Source organism: Lygodium microphyllum, chromosome 28 (assembly GCF_053477565.2).
Source record: "Lygodium microphyllum isolate KBCC chromosome 28, Lygodium_microphyllum_v1.1.10, whole genome shotgun sequence".
NCBI lineage: Eukaryota > Viridiplantae > Streptophyta > Polypodiopsida > Schizaeales > Lygodiaceae > Lygodium > Lygodium microphyllum.
The window spans coordinates 118,543,150-118,566,964 of record NC_141162.1 but is presented as its reverse complement, the minus strand read 5'-3'; the positions used below and the strand labels follow the sequence as shown (position 1 = coordinate 118,566,964).

The following is a 23,815-nucleotide window of genomic DNA, read 5'->3' as shown; positions in this document are numbered from 1 at the left end:
AGTTATCATGGCATCTGCTATGTGAATAGTGCCATCTTTACATAGACAAATTGGATGGCACCAACATAAATTATTGGAAGATCTAGATTTGGCAGGTATTGTTGCAAAAGAAGTAAATCTAACTGTTGAAATGCAAAGGCATAAAGTCTAAGGAGTTTGATGCAATGGGATGGGCTAATTTGGATGAGTTGTACAAGTCCACGAATTTGTTGTTGTTCAAATAGATTTATTTCAATGTTATTGAGATAAAAGATTGTGCTTATGATTTGTGGCAAAATATGTGATCCTTATGACAGGCAAAATTGTGCATCTCAATTGTATTAGTTAAAGAAGCTTGTGGACCTTCGCATGAAGAAGGGCACTCCTATGTCCACTCATTTGAATAAGTTGTACTCCATTGTTAGTTAACTTTATTTATAGGGTGTTATGTTCTCGTTATGTTTGAGTATAAAATAAAGTCTTTATTCAAGCTTGTTACACTACCTGAGTTTTGGGATACATTCTATATTGCTACGAGTACCAATCGCATGAAGATGGGTTTAAATGCTTTGATGTAGAGGGAGCTTTGCTTATAGAAGAAGTGAATGGAAGAACATGGATGCAACCCATACTTCTCATGCACTTATAATTAGAGACAGACATCATGGTACAAGGAATAATAACTGTGATAGAGATTCACTGCCCAATAGGAGCAAGTCTAAGTCTCATGTGCAATCACACAATAAGTCATGTGGTCTTGCATCCTCTCTCACTTGTTATTATTGCGGGAAGTAGGATCACAAAAGTCCACAATGCCATAAGGTGCAAAATGATATGCACGAAAAAGACAAATGGAAAGCACAAAATAAAGCCAAGTCTTCTGATGATCTAAGCATTGTTCCTAAGTCCATTGTTAAGATATACGAGATAAATTCCTTGAAGTATAGCTCAAATGATTACATACTTATTGCTATGCTACTCAGTTGCTTGATGTTTAGTTTGCTTACTCGCAGTATTGGCTTCTTGATTCGGAGGCTTTCTTCTATGTTACCTTGTATCATCATTGGTTTTATACCTACCGCACTATTAAAGGTTTAGTCAGACAAGGTAATAATCATGTATGTGACATTGTTGGCATAGGTGACGTGAGATTATAGTTTGGTACCAGTGCTCTATTTGTGCTATACATGATGTACATCATATCCTGACCGTAACTAAAAGCATTATCTCAATCGAACGGTTGGATGATGATATGTATCATGTATCTTTTGGTGATTCTACATGGAAAATTATACATAGTAGCAACCTCATTTTTACTAGAGGCACCAAGGTTGGTAGCCTATATCCCTTGCTTGTATCTAGATCTATTGATCATGTTTTGGAAAAAATGAATGCTTTCACAAGGATCTCTTTGGCATCATTGTCTTAGCCATTTGTCCCTTAAAGGAATGAAAGCACTCACTCATTTTGTAGTATTTATTGCCTCTTGACTACTCATGTTTTGAGTCATGTGATCATTGTTTATATGGCAAGTAGACTTGTACAAAAAGTTTGGTTCTGCACACATAGATGAGTCATTGGCTCTTGTGCATTCAAATGTTAGTGATCCCATGCCCTATCAGTAATTGGATGTTGCTAAGTATTTTGTCACATTTAGTGATGATTATTTGTGTAAGGTTTGGGTCTGTTGTATTAAGTAGAAATCAAAGGTATTACCCACTTCTCAGTGCTTTCTTGCTATGGTTGAGAGCCACTCTAGACATATGCTAAACTATCTTCAATATGACAATGGGGGCGAATGGGGGTGAATATGTCTCTAAGGCATTTGAGCAGTTTGTGATGACAGATATATTAAGCATTAGTTGACCACCTCATACACCCCATCGCAAAATGGTATTGCAGAGCACATGAATAGGACTATTCAAAAAACTATCCACGGTATGCTTAGTTAGGCAAACTTACCATAGTACTTTTGGGCTAAGGTAGTTATTACTCCAGTTCATTTGATTAATAGACCCCCATGCACTACTCTTGGTGGTAGAGTTGCCAAGGAGGTATGGTTTGGTAAACCTCCCTTGTATGCATACTTGCTAGTCTTTTGATGTGAGGCTTTTTGCTATATTTCCAAAGACAAACACAACAAGCTGGATATGAAGTCTGTCAAATGCACCTTTCTTGGTTATGGTAATGCAAGTGAGATGGGCTATCGCCTTTGGGATCCATAGGCTCAAAAGGTTATCCACAGCCATGATGTTGTGTTTTATGAGAAAAAGATGCATATGAGACTAGAGCAAGTAGTTGAGATACACAGGGTGATCTTTCAAGAGGAGCCTCCTGTTACAATACAATGAGCCTCGGTTAGATAGCTTGCATAGTAGTTGATGATGTAGTAGCCTAGGATTCATGTGTTGTGCAAGATCATGATGTTAAACAAAGGGGACCTACAATACAGGCTCCATAGTTAGCTTTGAGATGCTCTTAGGGCCTCATGTGCTCTTGATCATTTTGAGGTCTCTATGCATTATGTGATGGTGATAGATTTTGGTGAGCCCCTTACTTATGAGGAGGTTATGTGTAGAGGTGATAGTCACTCTTAGGAGAGGGCCATGTAGCTTGAGTTTGACTCACTATGGAAAAATTGTACATGGGATTCAATTTCCTCGCCAGATGGTAAATGTGCATTGCCATCAATTTGTAGGTCTATTTTTATTTGTATTGATTCTTACTGTCTTTCTATTAACATTGAGATAGAATCAACAAACACCCTCCATTACACATTTAAATATAAAAGGGTTTGAAACTTGAAATGTGAGGTGGGCAACACATATACACCCACACAGAGAGAGAGAGAGAGAGAGAGAGAGAGAGAGAGAGAGAGAGAGAGAGAGAGAGAGAGAGAGAGAGAGTGTGTGTGTGTGTGTGTGTGATATTTAATGGCAAAATATAGTTTCTCTCTCTCTCTCTCTCTCTCTCTCTTATATATATATATATATATATATATATATATATATATATATATATATATATATATATATATATATATATATATATATCAACAACCCTAAACATGTGCACACATAATGTTGGTCTCTACACAAAGAGAGAGGCTAGGGTAAGAGTTGCACACACATACATGAGGAGAGAGAGATGGTAAGATTGATATGGATAAGATAACATATCCATACACAAACAAAAACTGGAACCATAATAATAATAATAATAAGATCTCCCTCCCTCTCTCTATGCATGTAAATTTGTTGCTTTATCTCTTATTATAGAATGTGAGAGAACAATACACCCATATGCATATGCACATAGACATATACACACATGCACACACATACACACATACAAAGATATACAAAGAGAATAAGAAGCACATAGATAGGGACACACATATATACAGACAATGAGTGAATGTGTGTGAGAATCACACACACACACACACACACAAGTAAAAAGAAAAACTGTTGCCAAAGAAACTTGATGAGACAGATTGGGAAGGAATTTGGGAGAGAGAAAGAGAGAGAGGCATTACTATACATGCCACTTTTTGCCCCATGCATCATGCCAATATTACTATACATGGGGTTTTGTGTTCCACTTGCCATACCCAAATATATCGAACTTGCATATCATGCATTGTTTGTTCCATACTATAAGGATTCGGGCCACATATACCCATAGATGACCCTTGACCAGCCATTGCATGGAAAACAAAATAGACTATCAAAGTACCCCATTGGTGCCCCATATTTGCATGCATGCCTTGCTATCTAAAACTCGTTGGATTGGCACTGCTAAGATGGCCTTGCATTTGCATAGCTTGCCTCGCTGACATCATCTACTTCTTGCTATTACCAACATTTGATGCATCTTGAGGCCACAATGGCTCTTGTTTGGGAACTTCTTACTGTCTTGAAGCTTTTGAGAATGATGTCTTCTTCTTGCCTTTGTTGTCCTTTGAGGAGCTCAAAAATTGTATAAATCAAGGGTCCTTAGTCAATTGGGTAAAGATATTAGCTATCATCCTTAGCTGATACTTGAATTGATCATCATAATCTTCATCTCCTTGTTGGTCATTAGCATTTTGTGGCCTTGAGGGACCTAGGTCTTTGTCAAAACCAACATTGTGTACTTGGTGACCACATTGTGTGTGCATTCCAAGAATAGGCATCATACTTCTCCCAATGCTTTGTGAAGCTTCAGATTGTGAGACATCATCATCGCTTATACCCAAATCACTACATGATAGCATGCTTGCTAAAATGCACTTAGCTAACCACAAATTTAGCAGAATGTAACTTCATTGGCTTGTGCACATGTGCCTTGGGTCCAAACACAATTGGGTCTTCAATGTCTTGCATGTGGGCCACAATAAATAGAGAATGGGTTCACCCCTCCAATCCAACTTGCAAATTCTTTGTCTTTAACTGCTACATCGAGTACATGCTCTTCATTAAATGGGCACAGATCTTGAAATGGCTGAGAAGCCCTAACTTTTGCTATAAAAATTAGGGTTTTAGCAACATTATCCAAGGCAGGAAACAACCAAGGGAATATATGTAGACAAGAGAGGAAGTTGATGAGAGAGGTATTATAGTTTTGTATAATGAAAAGTGGGTTGAAAGTATTGCCACCACCTCCAAGAATAGCCTAGAATTTTTCACCCGCCGCTACCACTAATAGGGCAAAAAAAAGTTATCCACCATTCTCGAAATGAAGTCACCTACTACTATTGCTAACCTCGTGGATGTTGTCGCTTGTTGATTGAGCCCTCTTTGATGGTTGGGAAGGAATGGTCAGAATCAACTGCATCTGTAGCAGTAGCACTCTCTTCTCCTCCACCTTACACCGAATGGTTGTTTAGTCTCCACTAGCCTAAATCAACCTTCCTACGACTTGCATGGGAAAAATTGCCAATTGGCACCTTCTAAATGCAATTTTCAATCATCATTTATTAATTTTCTGAATTGAGATTCTAAAAAGTAATTAGTTATTCATTTGTCCCAACCGAAGAATTGAGTGGTCACTGGTGGCCATTCACATTTAATGTGCTAACCCCCATGGAACATAAAGTTGATGCAAATATTAATTGGCTTGGGACATGCATTAATTAATTAAGTAATTTCAAGTCCCAATGTCATTGTTGGCTTAGGACGACTAGCATTCATTAATGAACTAATGCCTAGTCCCAATGTCACTGTTGGTGGCCCAATTAATGGCCTAGACCTGCACACACACAAGTACGTGTCTAGTATAACTTTACATAGCTTTTGCGTGTGTCACCCATTATTCACCTAGGGTACTTAGACCATCATCATAAATCAATTGACTTTTAGTATACACAACTTAATAATGCCTAGGCATTAAGCGTTAAAAGTAGACGTCCTAGCGACAATAAGTGTTCTAGATAGCAAATTTGGGGATTTTAAAGTAGTTAAGAGTCCCCTACCGATAAAAAGTTTTCAGAGATGGACTCAGTTTTCATATTGGTGGAGGTTGGGTTGAGTAAGATTGAGGAGGCTTGGAAATCAATGATGGCAGGGATAACTAAGAATCGTGGTTCTGGATGAGAAGTCCTTTTTGAAGATCGTTCCAAAAATCGAGCTTGATTTTGGTCCCAACTCCCAAATTTCAGTGTTCATGAAAAATATTCTTAGTAGCAGATACAAAGACCTCTAACTCGAATTTGGAGGGATTTTCGAATCAAATTAAATGTATATGCTATTTTCATAACGAAAATTTTTGAAAGGTTTGAGGTTGTAAACCTTGTTCTTTGAATTTTAAAGGTTTTTCTAAAAGTTTGGACAATTCACTTTGCATTAAACCTCGGTGGTTTTTCGAAAAACATTGCTTGCAATTCCCATAAAGAATGCAAGCGGGAATGTGGAGGTTGAAGGCTTTTCTATTGGCCCGGGGGCCAGGACATGTTTTGGGATTTGTCAGAGTGAGACGCCAGCATGATGGCTGCATGACGAAATGGTGTGGAGTCTAAATGAATCATTGGTACTTTAGAATATAAGGCCGGCTATCATCAGGCTAGGTTGTGGACTTGAAGGTCTGTGGAATCCACAGGATCGAACACGCGCGCGATGTCTTTCGCGTCGTCACGACAGCCTACAGGGATCGGCCCTCCCGAGTCCCCTCGCCTGTCTCTCTCCCCTTCTCTCTCTCTCTCTCCCTCCGTGACAAAGTCTCGATCACCGATTCGCAGTCAGACAACAACGACACAGACACGCACACGTTCTCTCCAGAACCTCCGCACACACACACAAACCCACCCACCCACCCACATCCATCAATACATAGGATTGCGAGGGAGTGAGAGGGAGACACAGCTCATTTAATCATCATTTCTCAGAATCCAGAGAGAGACAAGGGGGTCATGGGATAATTAATCCATCTCCGAGAGAGAGAGAGAGAGAGAGAGAGAGATGCTTCGTGTCTCCCTCTCGCTCATCTGTCTAAGCCTGCATACTTACTTTTACTTGCTGGTGCTTCTGGTGTCCTGTGGAGGTAATATTGGTGGACAGGCTGCCAACATCACCCTCGGTTCGAAGCTCACTCCCACCGATCTCACCACCGGCTGGGCTTCATCCAGCGGCACATTCCGGCTGGCCTTCTACCGCCCAGTTGAGGCCAATTCCTCCTCAACCACCTACTCTGTCGGGGTCCTGTATGAGGTTGTATCCAAGCAGACAGTGGCATGGACAGCAGGGGGCAATGCCCAGGTGGGCGCAGGTGCGTCTCTCGAGCTCACCTCAGACGGGAACCTTGTCCTGCTCCCAGATGCTTCTGCGGCTCCGGTCTGGAATAGCTCGACCGCACATCAGAATGTCAGAGGCGCTGAGATGAGAGAGGATGGGAACTTTGTCCTCTACAACGAGACCGGAGCCATCGTATGGCAGAGCTTTGACACCCCCACTGATACACTCGTCGAAAACCAGCGCCTGCAAGCAGGCCAATCGCTGCAAAACGGCCCTTATGTAGCTACCATGGATCCGAGTGGGAACTTCTCCCTTTTCTGGAAGAATGGGAGTAACTCCGTTTCCTACTGGTCAAGCTATACCTCAAAAAGTTCAGTTGGCTCTGCTCCCTATGCAGTCTTGCAGAGTAATGGCAGTTTTAGTATCATCGACGGTGGCCAAAATATAAGTCTCAAGGCATGGACCAGCAATGATTTCAACAATGCACCGAGTCCGATAGTCAGAAGATTAACCTTAGACGCAGATGGGAACCTTCAGATCTATAGTTGGTTTACAGTAGGCACAGATTGGATTGTTGGGTGGGAAGCCTTGGAACAGTGTGAGGTTTATGGTTACTGTGGTGATAAGGGTTTGTGCACTTATAACAGCAGTGGGCCTGCCTGCATTTGCGCGGAGCAAGCTGGCTTCACATACATTGATCCAAGCAACCCAAGGAAGGGATGTCAGGCAAGCATCCCAGGAGCAGAAGGAAGTAGTTGCACCACAGGAACGCAAATGGTGCCGCTTAATAACACTCTGCTCTTCAGCACTAATGTCTTGACACTCAATTATGGTGAGACCATCTGCCAGACATCATGCCTTCAGAATCCTGTGTGCGCGGCAGCTATCGCTTATAATGATGGCTCAAGTTTATGTACCCAGGTTTATGTTGGTACGACTTTCAGTGGCTACCAGGAGCCAGGCATACGTAGCACTTCATTTTTCAAGTTCTGTGGTACCGTCCCTCCATCGTCCTCTCCATCTGCGCCCTCTGCAGACTCTTCTAAATCGTCCAAATTTTCTTTACCCCTTGTTATCATCGTCTCAATTGTTGCAACCCTAGCAATTGTCTTCGTGGCTCAAGGAGGTCTGTGGTTCTGTTATTGCCGTTACAATCCTAAATGTGGAGGATACTCTTCCCATTATGCTCTGTTAGAGTATGCATCTGGTGCACCGATCCAATTCAGCTACAGAGAACTGCGATCTGCCACACACAACTTCAGTGAGAAGCTGGGGGAAGGCGGGTTTGGAACAGTGTATAAGGGCTCGCTGGACACGGAACCAACAAGGACAGAGGTGGCAATAAAACAGTTGGAAAGTGTAGACCAAGGGGAGAAGCAGTTCCGGATGGAGGTTACCATTATAGGCAGCACACATCATATGAATCTGGTGCGCCTGTGTGGATTTTGTGCAGAGCGGAATCACAGGCTGCTGGTGTACGAATATATGCAGAATAAATCCTTAGACAGGTATTATTTGTATGCATTACTTGCCCTTGCTAGTCTACTTCTGTTTTAATCAAAAGAGTCAGCCTACTATCTTTTTGTTGCTCTTTCCGTCAGATTCATGTTAATGGTACTTCTGACCTGGTGCATAGGTCCTTCACAGTGTTTACAAAAACACATTTTCAGTAGCAGATACAAAAACCTTGAATGCAAAATTTAGAGGGATTTTTACAAACCCTCTTCTGTACGTTCCGAAGTTTTTATGAAAATTTTGTGATTCATTTTACATTAAGCCTCAGTTTTTCGCGAATAGTGGTCCTTCATTGCCGAAGCTATGCAACTTGGCTATCCAAATTATGCATTTCATGCCCCAGACTTGTGCAGATATCTTTTGCATTTGCTGATTGATGGACCTGTTCCTTAAGGGCCCAATGGAGAGTTACCTGTTTATTCTATTCATTACTGAGGCTGTTGACTTGCATTTCTGTATATTGTATTGGACTCACACCACAACATTCCACATTGTGAACTTCGGACTGATAAGCTGTTGAAACTTTCCATCCAAACAGGTTTCTATTTGGTGATGCCAGCAGCGATTTACCCAATCTCGAGTGGCCAACTCGTTTCAACATCTTACTTGGAGCAGCATGTGGCATTAGATATCTACACCAGGAATGCAGGGATTGCATTATCCACTGTGATATTAAGCCTGAGAACATCCTGCTGGATGAGAATTTCTGTGCAAAAGTCTCAGATTTTGGTCTGGCTAAGCTCACAAATACAAAAGACCGAGCTCGAAATCATGTAAGCATGCTTGTGAGAGGGACGAGAGGCTACCTTGCACCAGAATGGAGGTCCAATTTACCCATCACTGTCAAATCGGATGTTTATAGCTTTGGCATGGTGGTTCTAGAGACTGTCAGTGGAAGGAAGAGCTTTGACACCTCCTTGAGCTCGTCAGCAAAGCAAAGCTTCTGCGAGTGGGCCTTCCACCAGTATTTTGAGCACAAGGAAGTGCAGAGTGTTCTGGATCCAAGGCTGCAGGTGGAGCAGCTTGACATGGAGGAGGTGGACAGAGCCTTGAAGGTTGCCTTCTGCTGTATGCAAGTACAGCCATCATTGAGGCCTTCGATGAGTAAAGTACTTCAAATGCTGCAGGGGACACTGCCTGTTGACACCCCCCAGATGCCTCAGTTGTTCAGAGGCTTGCATACTGAGGAGGTTCTTGTAGAGTCCTTAGAGCAAGAGCAGGCGTCTTCATCCTCCTCCCTCAAATCCTTCAATCAGAGAAAATTTGCCCAAAATGTCTCGCGCAGCCTGATAATCAAAGAGACATCTCAAACAACTTCATCACCACCAAGTTACCATTCTATGCCCCTTGAGTAGCCAAAACTGTGTTAATAACCCTTCTGTTATTTAATATGCCAACAGTGTCAATAACCCTGACATGTTTTGGCCCTGTATACTCACAATTCACTTATTCCATAGTTGCATATACTGAACATTCCAAAACTCTGGTAGGCCCTCCATATATTTGTAGCTGGCCATTTTTTCTTTCTGATAGCTGCTTACTGAATATTGAAAGAAGGCAACATAGGAACCTCAAAAATGCGATATGACCTTACATGTACCGTTTTCAACGATTCATCACTCACTGTCTTGAAAGTCTTGAGGACCATCTTCGTATTTGTCCAATTCTCCATCTTCTTCCTGTGCCATTTCAGATCAGCACGTTGTGTTTTGTCCATTTAGTGGCAAGCTGCTCAATATTCAGGTGCTGGGCAGAACACATTACAGGGGAGCCTCTGTGTATAATAGGCCATGGAACCACAAGCCAACATCTATTCTTGGCTGTTACATGAGTGCTGCTGGGTAAGGAGAAGGAGATGAAGAAACTGCGAACAGCAGGAGCGATGAATGACGCAAAGTGCCACAGCAAACGGCATCCATGGCAGCTGGAGAGCTGTTGGTCATCATCATCATCATCATCGAAGAACCCATTCGCGGACTCCGTGTCTTGAATTACCTTGGTAAGTGCTCACAGGACCATAGTCACTCGCATTGCCTACGAGGAGGAAGGTGCTCTAAGTAGTCACTCCAAGGTCCACAAAGAGGATGATAACATGGAGCTCAACTACATAGGCACAATTCTAGATGGAGGAGACATGGCAAAGCTAGAAAAAAATATGTGAAGCAACATGCATCCAACAAGCGCAACGAATTTGTTGCACAAGGCAATAAGCATATGCTTCCATGCTCTTGGGGCTTCTCTTTTGTTGTGTGGTCTCTATATGTATCTTATGGGGCTACCTCTTTTAGAGAACGAGTTTCTTAAATGGTTCAAGTACACATTGAGCGCAAGGGTTGGTCCGCATACTGTAGTAGCAATGCACGTCTTTTAGGGAAGGGTTTCTTCTTGGTGCTGGTCTCATCATGTACAAAGCGAGATTGGATACTTTGCTCTATTGTAGGCTTACTAGTCTATTCTCTGCCAAGAAGTCAAGAGTTTGTACCTTAGCATGTCTTATAAAATGAATGCCTTGTATGGGTCCCTTTTCAAGCATACTTGTTTTTCTTAACGAAGAGAGATTGTTAAATATACTCAATGTTCCACTTTCGTAAGGTGCTGACAATGATCCATGGGGCGCAAAGTTGTAAGGCCCCCATTATGAGAAGGAGCTATACATGAGTCCGAACATTAGTTCTATCCTAACTTGTATGTTAGATGAGGTCTATATGATCATATGGTAAAAAGGTGAACTTTGTGGGTCTAGCTTTTGGGTGCGGGGGTGTCTTAGAGGGGTCAACGCTATATCACTTAGCTTAACTATAAAGGAAATATTCCTTAGTTGATTAGTGAAGATTCATAATATGCTCGGATAGGTCAACCAAACTATCTTCTCGAGCTATAAAAGGAAGACCCATCCATAGCTATTATCAATGTATTTTCATTAAGTCAAAGTTCTTTTAGGTAGCTTTAAGCTTTTTGTCTATCATTTGTTTAGATTACTATTTAAGCTTCACAATGGAAGCGCACGAGTGGACAGATTCATCTTTGTATCAAATTGTTTAAAATTTAAGAAGTTTTTGTTTTTTCTTATATTTGATGTGTACTCTTCTCTATTCCTTGCTTAGATTTTAATCACTATGCTGTATAATTTTTACATGGTATTAGAGCCCAATGGGCTCTAAGGAGTAAACAGTATATGAGAGACAATGGCTTCAATGATGAAGAGAAGCAATGTCATTATTTTAGAAGTGGTACTATTGTACTGGCAATTCAAACACTAAGGATTCATCTATTAACCTTCAATCAAGGCAAGTTAGATGGTACAAACTATACTTTGTGAAAGTTTAAAATTACATCTATCCTTCATTCTTATGAGCTTCTTAAGACGGTACTAGGGACTAACCCAAAATCACAATCCATTCCCAATCCATTAATTTCAAGTATTATCATTCCTCCAAATGTAGTTCTTCTGTAGGCTTGAAAGCGAAGAAACATAGATGACTTGTGTGCCTTAGTTACGAGCTATTCTAACAATGTTTTGACCTTGATTTAGCATGCAACCAAGGTATCAATGGCTTGGAATGTACTAAGGATTCAATATAAAATACGAAAGTAAAGAAGGATTGAAAATCTAGAGAATCAACTAGCAACAAAGAAGTTTGTTAAAGAAGAGACAATTGAAGCATTCATCACTCAGCTTAGGAATTTGTATGACCAGATGGCTTATCCTAAGATACAAAAGACTAGTATGGAGCTAGCTTAGAGGTCTTTGGATTTATCCATCAAAGTTTGATGAATTGATAATTGCCTTAAATACTCAGATGAGACCCCAAGCTTTGACATTTGAGAAATTTTGTGTATTACTAATGGAGGAGTTCCGGCTTAAAGCTCGATGCTACATTTTCTATCAATACAAAAGGCAAAGGTGGTATCAATTGTGAGAAAAAGAAGAAGGGTGGTAAGAAAAAGTTCTAAGGAGAGTGCTTCTACTGCAAGAAGAAAGGATATATAGTTGTAGATGGTTATGTCAAGAAAGTAGAAGAAAAAAATGACATCCTAAAAAGTAAAGGAAATGAGATAACTAATACGACAAAAGCAAAGTTAGAGTTATTCATGGTAACTATTGAGAAAGTGTCTTCCTTTGTACAAGAAGTGTCTACTACCATTAACTCATGGGTATCGAGTAGTGGTGCCTCTTATTACATAACCAATAAGAAATATCTATATAGTTCTATACAATGTTTACAAGAACCCATCACTATGATGATTGGGAACAATGCAAAATGCCATGCTCGGGGCATAAGTATTATTTTTTACATTATTACAAATAGCAAAGTAGAAAATCTTTAAAATGTGTTGTATGTTTTACAGATTAAGAGAATTTTATTATATCAGTTGCTTCCATAACTAATATTGGTAAAGAAGTGAGATTCACCAAGACAAGTGCATAAATTCTTGAGAGGCCTGACAAACTTATCAACAAAGGAGAAAGAAGGAAAAACATGAGAAATTTATTATATCAATTGCTTCCATAACTAATCTTGGTCATGAAGTGATTCACTAAGACAAGTGCAAAAATTCTTGAGAGGGCGGGCAAACTTCAACAGAGGAGAAAGAAGGAAAGTCCTATATGAGCTAGGTGGTCTTATAGCCACCATTGGTGTTTGTAGTATAAGCAAGTTATGGTTATGCACCTACCTTCAGTAATTGAAATGAAGGAACAATATATAGCTTGTATGATGGGCAAACAATAGATAAAGTCATTATTACAAGAAAGCAAGAACAGAGCAAAGGCTTCTCTAGAGTTTGTGCATGTTGACTTGTGTGATAGAATACCTATATAAGCCTTAGGGGGATCTTCAAATTTTATATTTAATCGTCGACGACTATAGTAGGAAGATGTGGGTATACTTTTTTCATAATAAGGTAGCGTAAGCTTTTGGTAAGTCTACAAAATAGCTAAACGTTGTTGAGAATGAAATAGGGGAAGTTCAACTCAAAGGAGTTTGAAGACTTTTGCAAGACCAAAGGGATTAAGTGCCAATTGATGACACCTCAACCGAATGGTATTGTTGAATGCTAAAATCACACCATTGTGAAAGGGCAAGGTGCATGCTTAAGGGCAAGGGGGTTGCCTAACAAGTGTTATAGGCCAAAGCTATTGTAATGTAGTCTATATTCTTAATCGGAGTTATGTAAAGACTCTCAAGGGAAAAAATCCTCATGAGGCTTATAGTAGTAAGAAATCATTTGTCTCACAAGTTTAGAACTTTTGGGTATGAATGTTATGCATATGTTCCAAAGGATGAGAGGAATAAGTTAAAACAAAAAAGCACCAAATGTATCTTCTTAGATTTTACATGGTATCAAAGACCAAAGGGCTCTAAGGAGTAATAGATAGATAAGAGGCAAGGCATTTAATATCAAAGAGGAGCAATAATCATTTTAAGAAGCATGCTACCATACGAGCAATTCAAACACTGAGGATTCATCCATCAACCTTCATCGAAAGCAAGTTAGATTGCATAAACTACACTTTGTGAAAGTTAAAAGTTATGACTATCCTTGATTCTTATGAGCTTTTGGAGACAGTATTGAGGAATCAAGTGTTATGATTCATCCAAATGCAATTCTTCTATAGGGTTGGAAACAAAGAAACAAAGATGCCTTGTGTGCCTTAGTTACAAGCTATTTTGGTCATGTTTTGACCTTGAAGAAACGCATCAAACTCTTTGGAATATACTAAGGAGTTAGTAGAAAACACAAAACCAAACAAGGATTCAAAACCTAGCGAATCAACTAGTAGCAAATAAGTTTGTTAAAAAACAAATAACTGAAGCATTCACCACTCGTGTTAGCCATGGCTTAATATATCATATTTACCCTTATGGTTATACATTTGTCTATTTACTCAGGGGGATGCACCTTATAGAACATGTAAGATACCACTTGTGTTCAAAAGAAAGGGTATTTTATTTAGTTTATATACAAGATTATATTTACAAAAGGGATTTTTTAATTACAATTTTTAAAAAATCTGTAAGCTTAGTAAAGTAAAAGGGGGTCATTTTATGAACTTATAGTATGTGAGGAAAGGGTATTTCTTAATATCCTTTGAATGCACATTATATAGATGATTTCTTATAGGTGCACTCCTTGAGTTTATGTCGTGTCTTTATGAGAATAGACTTTAAAGATCATATGACATGTAGTTGTTGGAGCCTGTTGCAAGTGTGGTCTCAAGAGGTACTTTCTTTATCTTATTTATCATGTCCTATTGTAGTATGGGATTTTGCCAATACAAATCTATCCTAATAGTTTGCGCCATATTTTTGCTTCATTTCTATGTTTATTATAGCAGTATTCTCTATCTTTTGTCTTCATAATGCTATCATAAATGCTTTGTGGTAGTTTTTCAAGGTCCTATGGTGTTACCTCTAAGTTCTGTGCTTGTTTCTTGAAGTAGCAAAGTCATTTTTTGCAATACCTACAGTAGTATGCTATATTTTCTTATATGACAATGCAGCCCTATTATGTGCTATGCATAGACTAGGGGCAATAACATTTTTGCAATCTTGCCATTGTCATCCTAAACCTCTAGTTTGAAACTCAGTAAAAAAGGACTTTATTTCATAAAATAAATTTGAATCTCTTATACATCAATGAAGCAAGATGATGCATTTATGTTTTCATGTATTTCTCGTTTAAAACTCCATTAAAATGACCATGTTTCATGGCATAAATCCGAATTCCATGTAAAACCTAAAGTAATAAAATCCTTCTTAAAGTAAGAAGATGCAATTCAAAGGCTTAATTTTGCATTTATATTTGTAGGATAATGCAGTCATGTTTTCTTATATTTTAGATTTAAAATTCCAGTATAAATGACCTTGTTTCATGGTAGATATTTGTATTTCCTACAAATCTTGAAACAGTGGATTTCATAGAATTGAGAGAATTTTGAGCAAGGAAATAACAATAGCAATTATTGCAAAATAAAGAAGAAGAAGAAGCAAGAGAATCTTCATTCTTGGATAAGGAAAAATTATCCACAAAGAGTTTTCAAAATGCATTATCCTCCTTGTAGGAATAGTGGAGAAGAGAAAGCAATACCTTTTGACTATTTTACAAAGAGCCCAAATTGTTGCAATGGAAGGAATGCAATGAATGGTTTGATGAATAGCCTAAAGAACCATGTTTGTTTTGATAATTATGATTTTCTTATTCAAAAGTTCTGAATGAGAAAGGTTATTGTTTGTCTAGCCCTCTTATTAGCAGTGTTTCCTATAGCAGCAATTCTTTGCTTTCCAAAGCCTAGGCAATGGTAGATCATAAGAATATGTTTGACAACTTGCAATATGTTTTCTTTTGAAGCCTTTAGAGTTTCACTAGTAGCAAATTTGAAGTATGCCCTCATGTAGCAAGAAGCAAAAGGAGTGGTGGCTCATACGTGTAGAAAAGAACTTGGAGGAGAAGAGGTGGAAGATTGAAGGCAACATCTTGCAACCATGACGATGAAGAAGAAGATGCAGAAGAAAGATTTGAAAAGAAGATAAAGAAAAAGCTCACTCTGTGGTGGAAAGAACAAATACGATACTGAGTGGGCAACTTGAAAAGAAGGAAATAAGGATAAAGATCATACTTGTTGTACTTGAGGGTTTATACCTTAGTTATGTTTATGATCATGATTTATATAGATGGTATTTCATGCAACCACACTCATCAATATGTTTTGGGAAGAGTGCTTATGGCAACAAATTTGTTTTGCAAAGCCTAGAAAGCATAGATGTTTCTATAAACTATTCCCCCCCCTAACTACCCCTCTTGCGTCCCCTCACCCCCCCTCTCCCTCTTCCCTCTCCTCTCTCTCTTTCTTTCTTTCTATCTCTCTCTCTTTCTTTCTCTCTCCCTGACCCCTCTCTCTCTCTCTCTCTCTCTCTCTCTCTCTCTCTCTCTCTCTCTCTCTCTCTCTCTCTCCCTCCCTCCTTCCCCACCCGCTGCTACTCCTGCTCCTTCTCCCTCCTCCCTCCTCCTCCTCCCTATCCTTCTCCCTCCTCCTCCTCCTCCATCTCCTTCTCCCTCCTCTCCCTCCTCCTCCCTCCCCTTCTCCTTCTTTTTCCTCCTCCTCCTCCTTCCCTGCCACACCCTCTCCTTGCAGTGCCACCCCCGCGGTGCCTCCCTCCCTAGCTGCAATGTCCCCACCTACCACCTACAGCGTCCGCACCCACCACTGTAGCACCCTCACCACCGCCCTCGGCCTTCTCCACCCCGCCTTCACCTTCATCCCACCGCCCCAAGCCTTCTCCGCCCTGCCTTCGCCTTCGTCTCGCCGCCCGCCTCTCCTCCCCATTAAGTCTCCCGTCGCCTCCCTCTCCTCCACCTCCTCCCCCTTCCAGCGCCGCCTCCCCCTACTCCACCTTCACCCCCCTCTGCACCACCCCCATAGAAAGCCCCCCTTCCCCCCACCCACAAAAACCCCCTGTAGGCCCCCCTTCCCACCACCCCCACAAAAACCCCCCCTTCCCTCCCCCCCGGCAAGCCCCCCTTCCCACCTTAACCACACCGCCCGTAGAAGATGCAATGACAAACGCCACAACACCCTGCCTTCCCCCCCCCCCCCCCGGCAGGCCGTTTGCGTGCTGGTGCGGGTTTTGGATTTTCTACGTGCTAGAAGTGCCCTTTCATGCCAAAAAATGAAAATAAAAATAAAAAAAATCCACAAAAATCTTGACATTTAAACACAATTTCCTTCCTATTTTTTACCATTCCAAACATATAGAAAAGTTTTAAAAATAAAAACAAAGATAAATGAGAAAATTTTAAAAAATAATTGAAAAATCTCAAAAATATTTTTAAAAAATTGGTATAATTTTCAACAACTAATAATGCCATTAAAAATAGAAAAACATAAACAAACCTCAATAAACCATAAGATTTCATACAAATTTTATGAATTCCTTAAAAATACTAAGATTAGATTAAAAATTCAAGAAATTTTCATAAATTCCAAAAATTTATCTCTTTCATTATGGTTAGATGACATGAGCTAAAACCTTTAAATCACATTGAAATATTATTGTTTTCATAAGAAATTACTTCCTAAATAAGTGCATTTTTCACCAAAATCTTTTCAAAATCTAAAAAATAGCTGGAAAATCCCCAAAAATTATGAAAAATCAAGTGAATATTTATGTTTCATTCTATTCAAACGAACGAACAACTTTCAACTTCCATGCAACATGCCTACATCAACATCCAAATTAACTAAAAATTATAAAATTTTCAAATCTTCAAACAACAATAAACCAAACAAACAAACAAATAAACCAACAACAACAATAATAATAACACACCCAAATCTAAGCCTACACATTTTATACCATAAATCCGTTGTCGTCGTGTTAAGGGCTGAAGGTCTACCACCGGGGCTTAGTGCAGAAGAGGAGTATGGGATTCAAAGTTCAGGAAGGGGAAATAGATTGGGGTTTAATAAGATCTGGGATTTAAAAATGATTTAGAAACAGAAGAAGAATTCAAGCTTTCTTTCTATGTATTTAGCATACATGAATGGAAGAAATAACTCTATCTTGATTACATCAAATGCCTCTGGATACATACACCATATCATAAAGGATATTTTCAAATTCTCAATTCAATTATGAATATCAAATGAAAGTTCTAATGGCTTTTATTTCAAGTACATAGATGGATTTCAACCCTTTGGGACAAGAAGTATGTTAATAGACTTCAAATACATTCAAGATTTGGGCCAATGGTACATGAAATGCATTGAAGGAGCATTCTTTTAGCTTCAGCCCTGTTTTAAAACAGAAAATTCCAGCCCATAATCAAGCTCAAAATGAGTGTATAAACTCATGAAGAAGCTCCTCTAATCATTAATGAACAAAGTCCTGATGAAAAGAGGTCATTTTCTTCTATTACAACCACATAAATCTCTTGTTTGCTCATAAAAATGGACAAGAACAGTGGGCTGCCCTGTTTATGACTGGTTATCTGAGCCCATAACAGCCCATACACCTTCAAAATTCTCACCCTTTGCTTGCCCCAAAGTCACTCAAGTACTTGGGTACAAGTTGGGCTTCATTGGACCAAGAATGAGGTAGACAAAATGAGAGAAGTCGTGCATAAGAGTAGGCTAAATACTTTTCTCTCAGATTTTCCCCTTTTATAGACTGTTACAACATGCATTTTCGTCAGATCAAATGGGCAGAGAAGTGGAGCTCTCACTGTGTTTACATCTTCACCTTCTGGTCCTGTTGATCTTCAGTTTGCATGGTCCAAAGCATGCACCATAGCTTCAGCTTTCTCTAGTTGTGTTCAGGCTGTGCAGCCCGCATTTTGCGCCGAAAAATGCGGGCTGCTCCCTGCTCAGACCCAGGTCACTTTTTGACCTACTCAGGTTATGGTTACTTGCTAGTCATTTTAGTCTATTACTTCAGGTCCCTTGTGAACCTAGTGGACTTTTGGCAACTTTTGGCAATTTTCTTGAGTTCTAACCATATTTTTGCACCTGAATCAATGTGATTTATCCTATAGACTGTCAATTGCTTCCAATTGACCAAGTTGTAGGTTCCCATAGACTTATTTTTCATCAATATACATGGTATAACTGAAAATTATATGCTAAATACAAAAGAACTTATATAACTAAGTTGGTTATTGGGTAACAATGTCTAAATTTTGTATGCGAATTCCTCATTTAACTCCTAGTGAAGTTCTTCTGTGTTCATAAGAATCCCATGATTTATATCATGAACAATAAATTCTTTGACATTCACCCCCTCCTAACCTGCACATCCTCCGGCATGTGCCATTTCATAAGATTACAGGTTAAGGAGGGTCTTCTTCTGATATATCCTCATCTTCATCCTCTAAGTCTTTTTCTTCCTGCTTGTCTTCAAGTAGAGGGCTCATATCTAAGTCATCAAGCTCATAAGTTGAAGATTCTCTTCATTTGAAGAGCTTGATTCGTTTCCCGGCTATTGGTACTTTTATCATGGTCCTATCCATTTCAGCCAAAGAGTAAGTAGCATTATTATGTACTACTTTTATAACATATGGTCCAAACCATCGCTTGGCTAACTTTCTATGAGCACTATATTGATTGTCCAGGCTGCTATCATAGACAAGTACCCAATCATTCTCTTGAATAGTTCTTGGACGGAGTCGATGTTGCTTGTCAAACCTCTTCTTATTCTTTAATCTTGTTGTTTTCAGCCTTTCAATGGCTTTTTTGACATCTTCTAGCCTTCTTTCAAGTTGCCTTATGCGCAGAGTCAACAACTCTTCTCTATTCAAGCCTTCATCCCAAGGTAAGATACTCCATGTGACAATGGACTCTTCAAAAGGCATAACAGGTGGCTGTCCATATATTAGTTCAGCCGGCATATAACCTGTTACTGCACTATGGGTAGTTCTATCAGCCCATAATGCGAATGGTAGCATTCTAGGCCATTCCCTCATCTTTCCTTGCATGATTTTGCTAAAGCTTTAAGAATTGGTTGATGACCTCTTTCACTCTTACCATTGCCTTCAGGGTTGTAGGCTGAAGTAAGAGATAGCTTAATTCCCAATTGAGCAAAGAAATGGCGAGCCTCATCAGCATCCAATTCTCCTCTATCAGCAGTTACTTTGGCAACACATCCATACCTACAAAATACTTCTTCAAGTAAAAATCTACAAACAGCATGAGTAGACTTTGTTGTCAAGGCTTTTCCTTCCACTTGATTTGTGAGATCTTCTCTAGCAAGTACTAGATATCTCATGTTCCAAATTCCTGTAGGCATGGTTACTAAATCAATAACCCATCTATAGTGAATGGATAAAGGATAGGTAGGCTGAAGCCCATCTCTATGCTTTACCATAGAGTACATTTGACAAACATAACAAGACTCAACAAAATGCTCAATGTCTTTATACATGTTTTGCCACCAAAATTTCTCTTTTATTTTGGCAAAAGTGCCCCATATGCCTCTATGACCAGCCAATAGGCTTTCATGAAATTCTTGCATGACCTGTCTTTGAGTCTTTTTGTCTCCTAAGACACGAACAGGCGCTCTTCCCTTCTTTTTCGCATGCCTCCAAAGGTAACCATCTTTAAGAAAAAAACCATAAGTTTTTCTCTTAATTCTCTTGAACTCTTCATTAGTCCAATCTTCCTTCTTTGTCATAGTGCTAAAAAATTGGCCAATTTTTAGCCAATCGTCTGCATAATATTCTTCTTTAAAGTGTGAACAAACCATAACAAAACATTGAGCATGCTGTTTACTAGCTGTCCACTGTCCTTCTTTGGTTGTTTCATCCTTTCTTTGCTGATGTAAAATTTGTTTTAGCAGCTGAACCTATTATACTTGCTGTAATTATTGTTGTACCTGCATTTTTTATTGCTGAATCAACATTAGATTCAGCTGTACTTGCTATTTTTTGATTTGTACCTGTATTTACAGCATCATTTATAGACTCTGATCCTTCTTCATCTATCATTTATTCTTCATCCCTATATCTGGCACGCGAAAGCATGTCAGCACAACTAGATTATCTCTTCCTGCAATATGTTTCAAATCGGGATTTAAGGATTTAATATAGGCTATTCATCTTAGCATGGCTATGTCGGGAGTGGAATAGTTGGCAATCATGCCCAAAAGTGGAAGGCAATCTGTTTCAACTATTACGTGTGTCCCCATGAAGTACTCCCTATCACATTTCAATGCAGTTACTACTCCCCAAAGCTCTCTTTTAATTTGAGCATACCTTCTTTGTCGTTCATTAAGAACCTTTGCTCCAAAGCGAATTGCATATCTGTTGCCTTCAAGGTCGTCTTGACCAACTGCCCATCCTATTCCAATAGGACTTGTGTCCACTGTGAGTATAATGGGCTGTCCATTAGAGTAATTAACCCTCTTTAAAGTGGGGACTGAAATCAGCATTTTCTTGAATTTCCGAATAGCTTGAGTATGTTCTTTTCCCCATATAAACCTTTGGCCCTTTCTTAGCAGCTGATAAAGACTTTCAGCAACATGAGCAAAATGCGGTATCCAAATAAGGTAGAAGACACATGCACCAAGAAATCTTCTCACCTCTGAAACATTTGTACATTTTTCCTGCATTTTGCTGATAGCATCTATTTTGGATGGAGAAGGCTTTCGGCCATATGGACCACACATATGTCCGACCACAAGGACTTCTTCGACTCCAAAAACAGATTTAGCACCTGAAAGAGTAAGATGGACTTCTTCTAATTTAGACAAGATTTGAGCACAATCATTAATATGATCAGAAACAAACTTGCAACACTCAAATTCATTGAGTTCTTCATTCTTCTCGTGTACTTCACATCCTTTGATTGGAACATCATCAAGGAAAGGAAGAGTTAATTGAGGAATATAATCCCTCAATACTTTATGCATGGCATTCATCATGTGAGCTACTGAATTCGTAGCCCCTTGAGGTAGAGTACACATGCGGACTAAGCCAAGAGGCATCTTCATTGTGGTAATGTCTTGGCTTTCCAAAGCAAGCTGAAATTGGTCATAGCCTGAATATAAATCTCCCATGGAATAGATTGCTCTACCTGCAAAAGCTTCAGCAAACTCATCAACAATTGGCCCTGATCCAACATTTCTAATAGTGACTTTATTGACAGGCTGTAAATCTTGAATGAATCGCAAAGATCCATTCTTCTTAGGCACGGTAAACCATCGGTTGGAATATGGAGCTGAAAATGGCTCTAATATTCACATTTTTATCTTTTCATTTAGAAGTTCCAATAACTTAGGCAAATGAGCCCTTGGTGCCGGAATTGGTTTAAGATTCCAAGGAACGTGTGGGACCGTAAAAATCACCATTGGTGCCACAATGCTTGGGTCCACACAGCCAATTTCATGTGGCTGAAATGAAAATGCTTTGCCATGATTCTTTAACATCTGCATGAAGATTTGCTTTTCAACCGGCAAGAGGAAAGAGTCTTCACCAATTTTCATCTTTTGTAGACTTTCTGCTGTAAATTGGTAACTAATATCTTTAGGATCACGAAGGCTTGGCTGTTTGGATACCCTTTCTACCAGTCCTTCACTTTCAGGTGGTAGAGGAGTAGCCACCGGCTTGACCTTTTTATCAACTATTTTATACTTTATTTCTACTCTTACTTCATCCTTGTTTGGCTGTCCAAAAGCTTCATAATCTGCAAATTCTTGAATTATGTCATACATATCCAATGTACATATATGTATGGACTGATTTTCAGCTTGATTTTCTGCATGAACGGCTGTATAAATTTTAGCCATTGTATCATTATAATTCAGCCCATAAAATAGTCCTGAAATTTCTTCATCTTTAGGTAAAACATCAATTTGCTTCAGCTCTTGTTCCATATGACACAAATACTTTCTTTCAGCCCTATTCATGGTTGAAATTTGTTTATAACAGCCCATACTATTGGCTGTAAAAACCTGCAAATGAGCTTTTGGCCTTGCCTCCTTTATATATGGAGGCAATTTTTTATGACATGATGCACTACCATAGCCTCCACTTATAGCAGCGCTACCCGAAAACCCTTAAATTCTCGGGCATTAGAAGGAACAGGTTGATCTCTCAATCGATCCCTATTCCGGTGGTGATTTACACAGACGGTTAGAAATTGGACAGCTTTGTCATTATCCTTACTTCTTATCCGAGCATATGATGAACCATCATCAAGAGCCTTTGTCTCTAAACGAGACTCAGAAATAAATGGTTGTCCAAGAATGATAGGATAGCTGCAAGAATCTTGAACAAAGAAATGAAATTCATCTTTTATATTACCAATAGTAACTTGTACATAAGGACATGCTGCATAAAGATCGCCAAAAGAGTTATTGGCTACCTTCATGCGCCATCCTGGGTCCACATCAATGGGCCATCCGCCATTCTCATAGAAACTTCTTGATATAACATTAATCTCCGAACCATGGTCTATAAGGGCAATGCATGGAGTTTCTTTTTCACCGATTTTAACAACAGTTTCAGTAGTCGCCCTTGCCCAATGGGTACGGGAGTAGTGACTACTAGGAATAAAGTGAGCATCACTTTCTTCCTACATATTATGAAGATGAGCTTCTTGCTTATGCATGGGCAACACTTTAGATTGAGAAGTCCCCACCATAATGGCTTCTTCAGTTTCTGCTTCATAAATGTCTTCATCTTTGGCTTCTATGGCTGCAATCAATTCTTTGATTGCCTCCAATCGAATCCCTTGAGTTTTCAGCTTCTCTTCATCCTGCAAATACACATGAAGTACTTGCAAAAAAGCATGTACAGATTCTTCAGTTTCCTCACCAACATATTGTCTTTTTCGTTTAATTACATCAATTATTACATCATGAAATCCTCGTTTTGCAATACCGAGAATTTCACCTAATGTGAATTCAATTCTACTTCCAAGAATCCTTTCTTCTAGGATCCGTTTAAGATCCGTTGCGGTCTCTATGTCTAACTGCAACTTGTAACTGGGATGTTTGCTTTTTCTTTTTCCTTCTGTCTTCTTTGCTTGAGGGGCATCTCCCATGTCAAACTCTGGCGGTGGAGGATTTTCAGCAGCCTTCTATTGGTCTGGTTTACTTCTTGTTATGCGTTTA

The 23,815-nt window shown here is 39.4% G+C and overlaps 1 protein-coding gene across 1 annotated transcript; it reads left to right on the top strand.

The window, feature by feature from the left end:
• The first annotated feature begins 6,004 nt into the window (after window positions 1-6,004).
• Window positions 6,005-10,753, top strand: LOC148011908 (G-type lectin S-receptor-like serine/threonine-protein kinase At1g34300). The gene is made up of 2 exons (XM_087670141.1): window positions 6,005-8,197; window positions 8,743-10,753. The coding sequence occupies exons 1-2, from the start codon at window positions 6,417-6,419 to the stop codon at window positions 9,557-9,559; spliced, it is 2,598 nt and encodes an 865-aa protein (XP_087526267.1). The 5' UTR covers window positions 6,005-6,416; the 3' UTR covers window positions 9,560-10,753.
• Window positions 10,754-23,815: the final 13,062 nt, after the last annotated feature.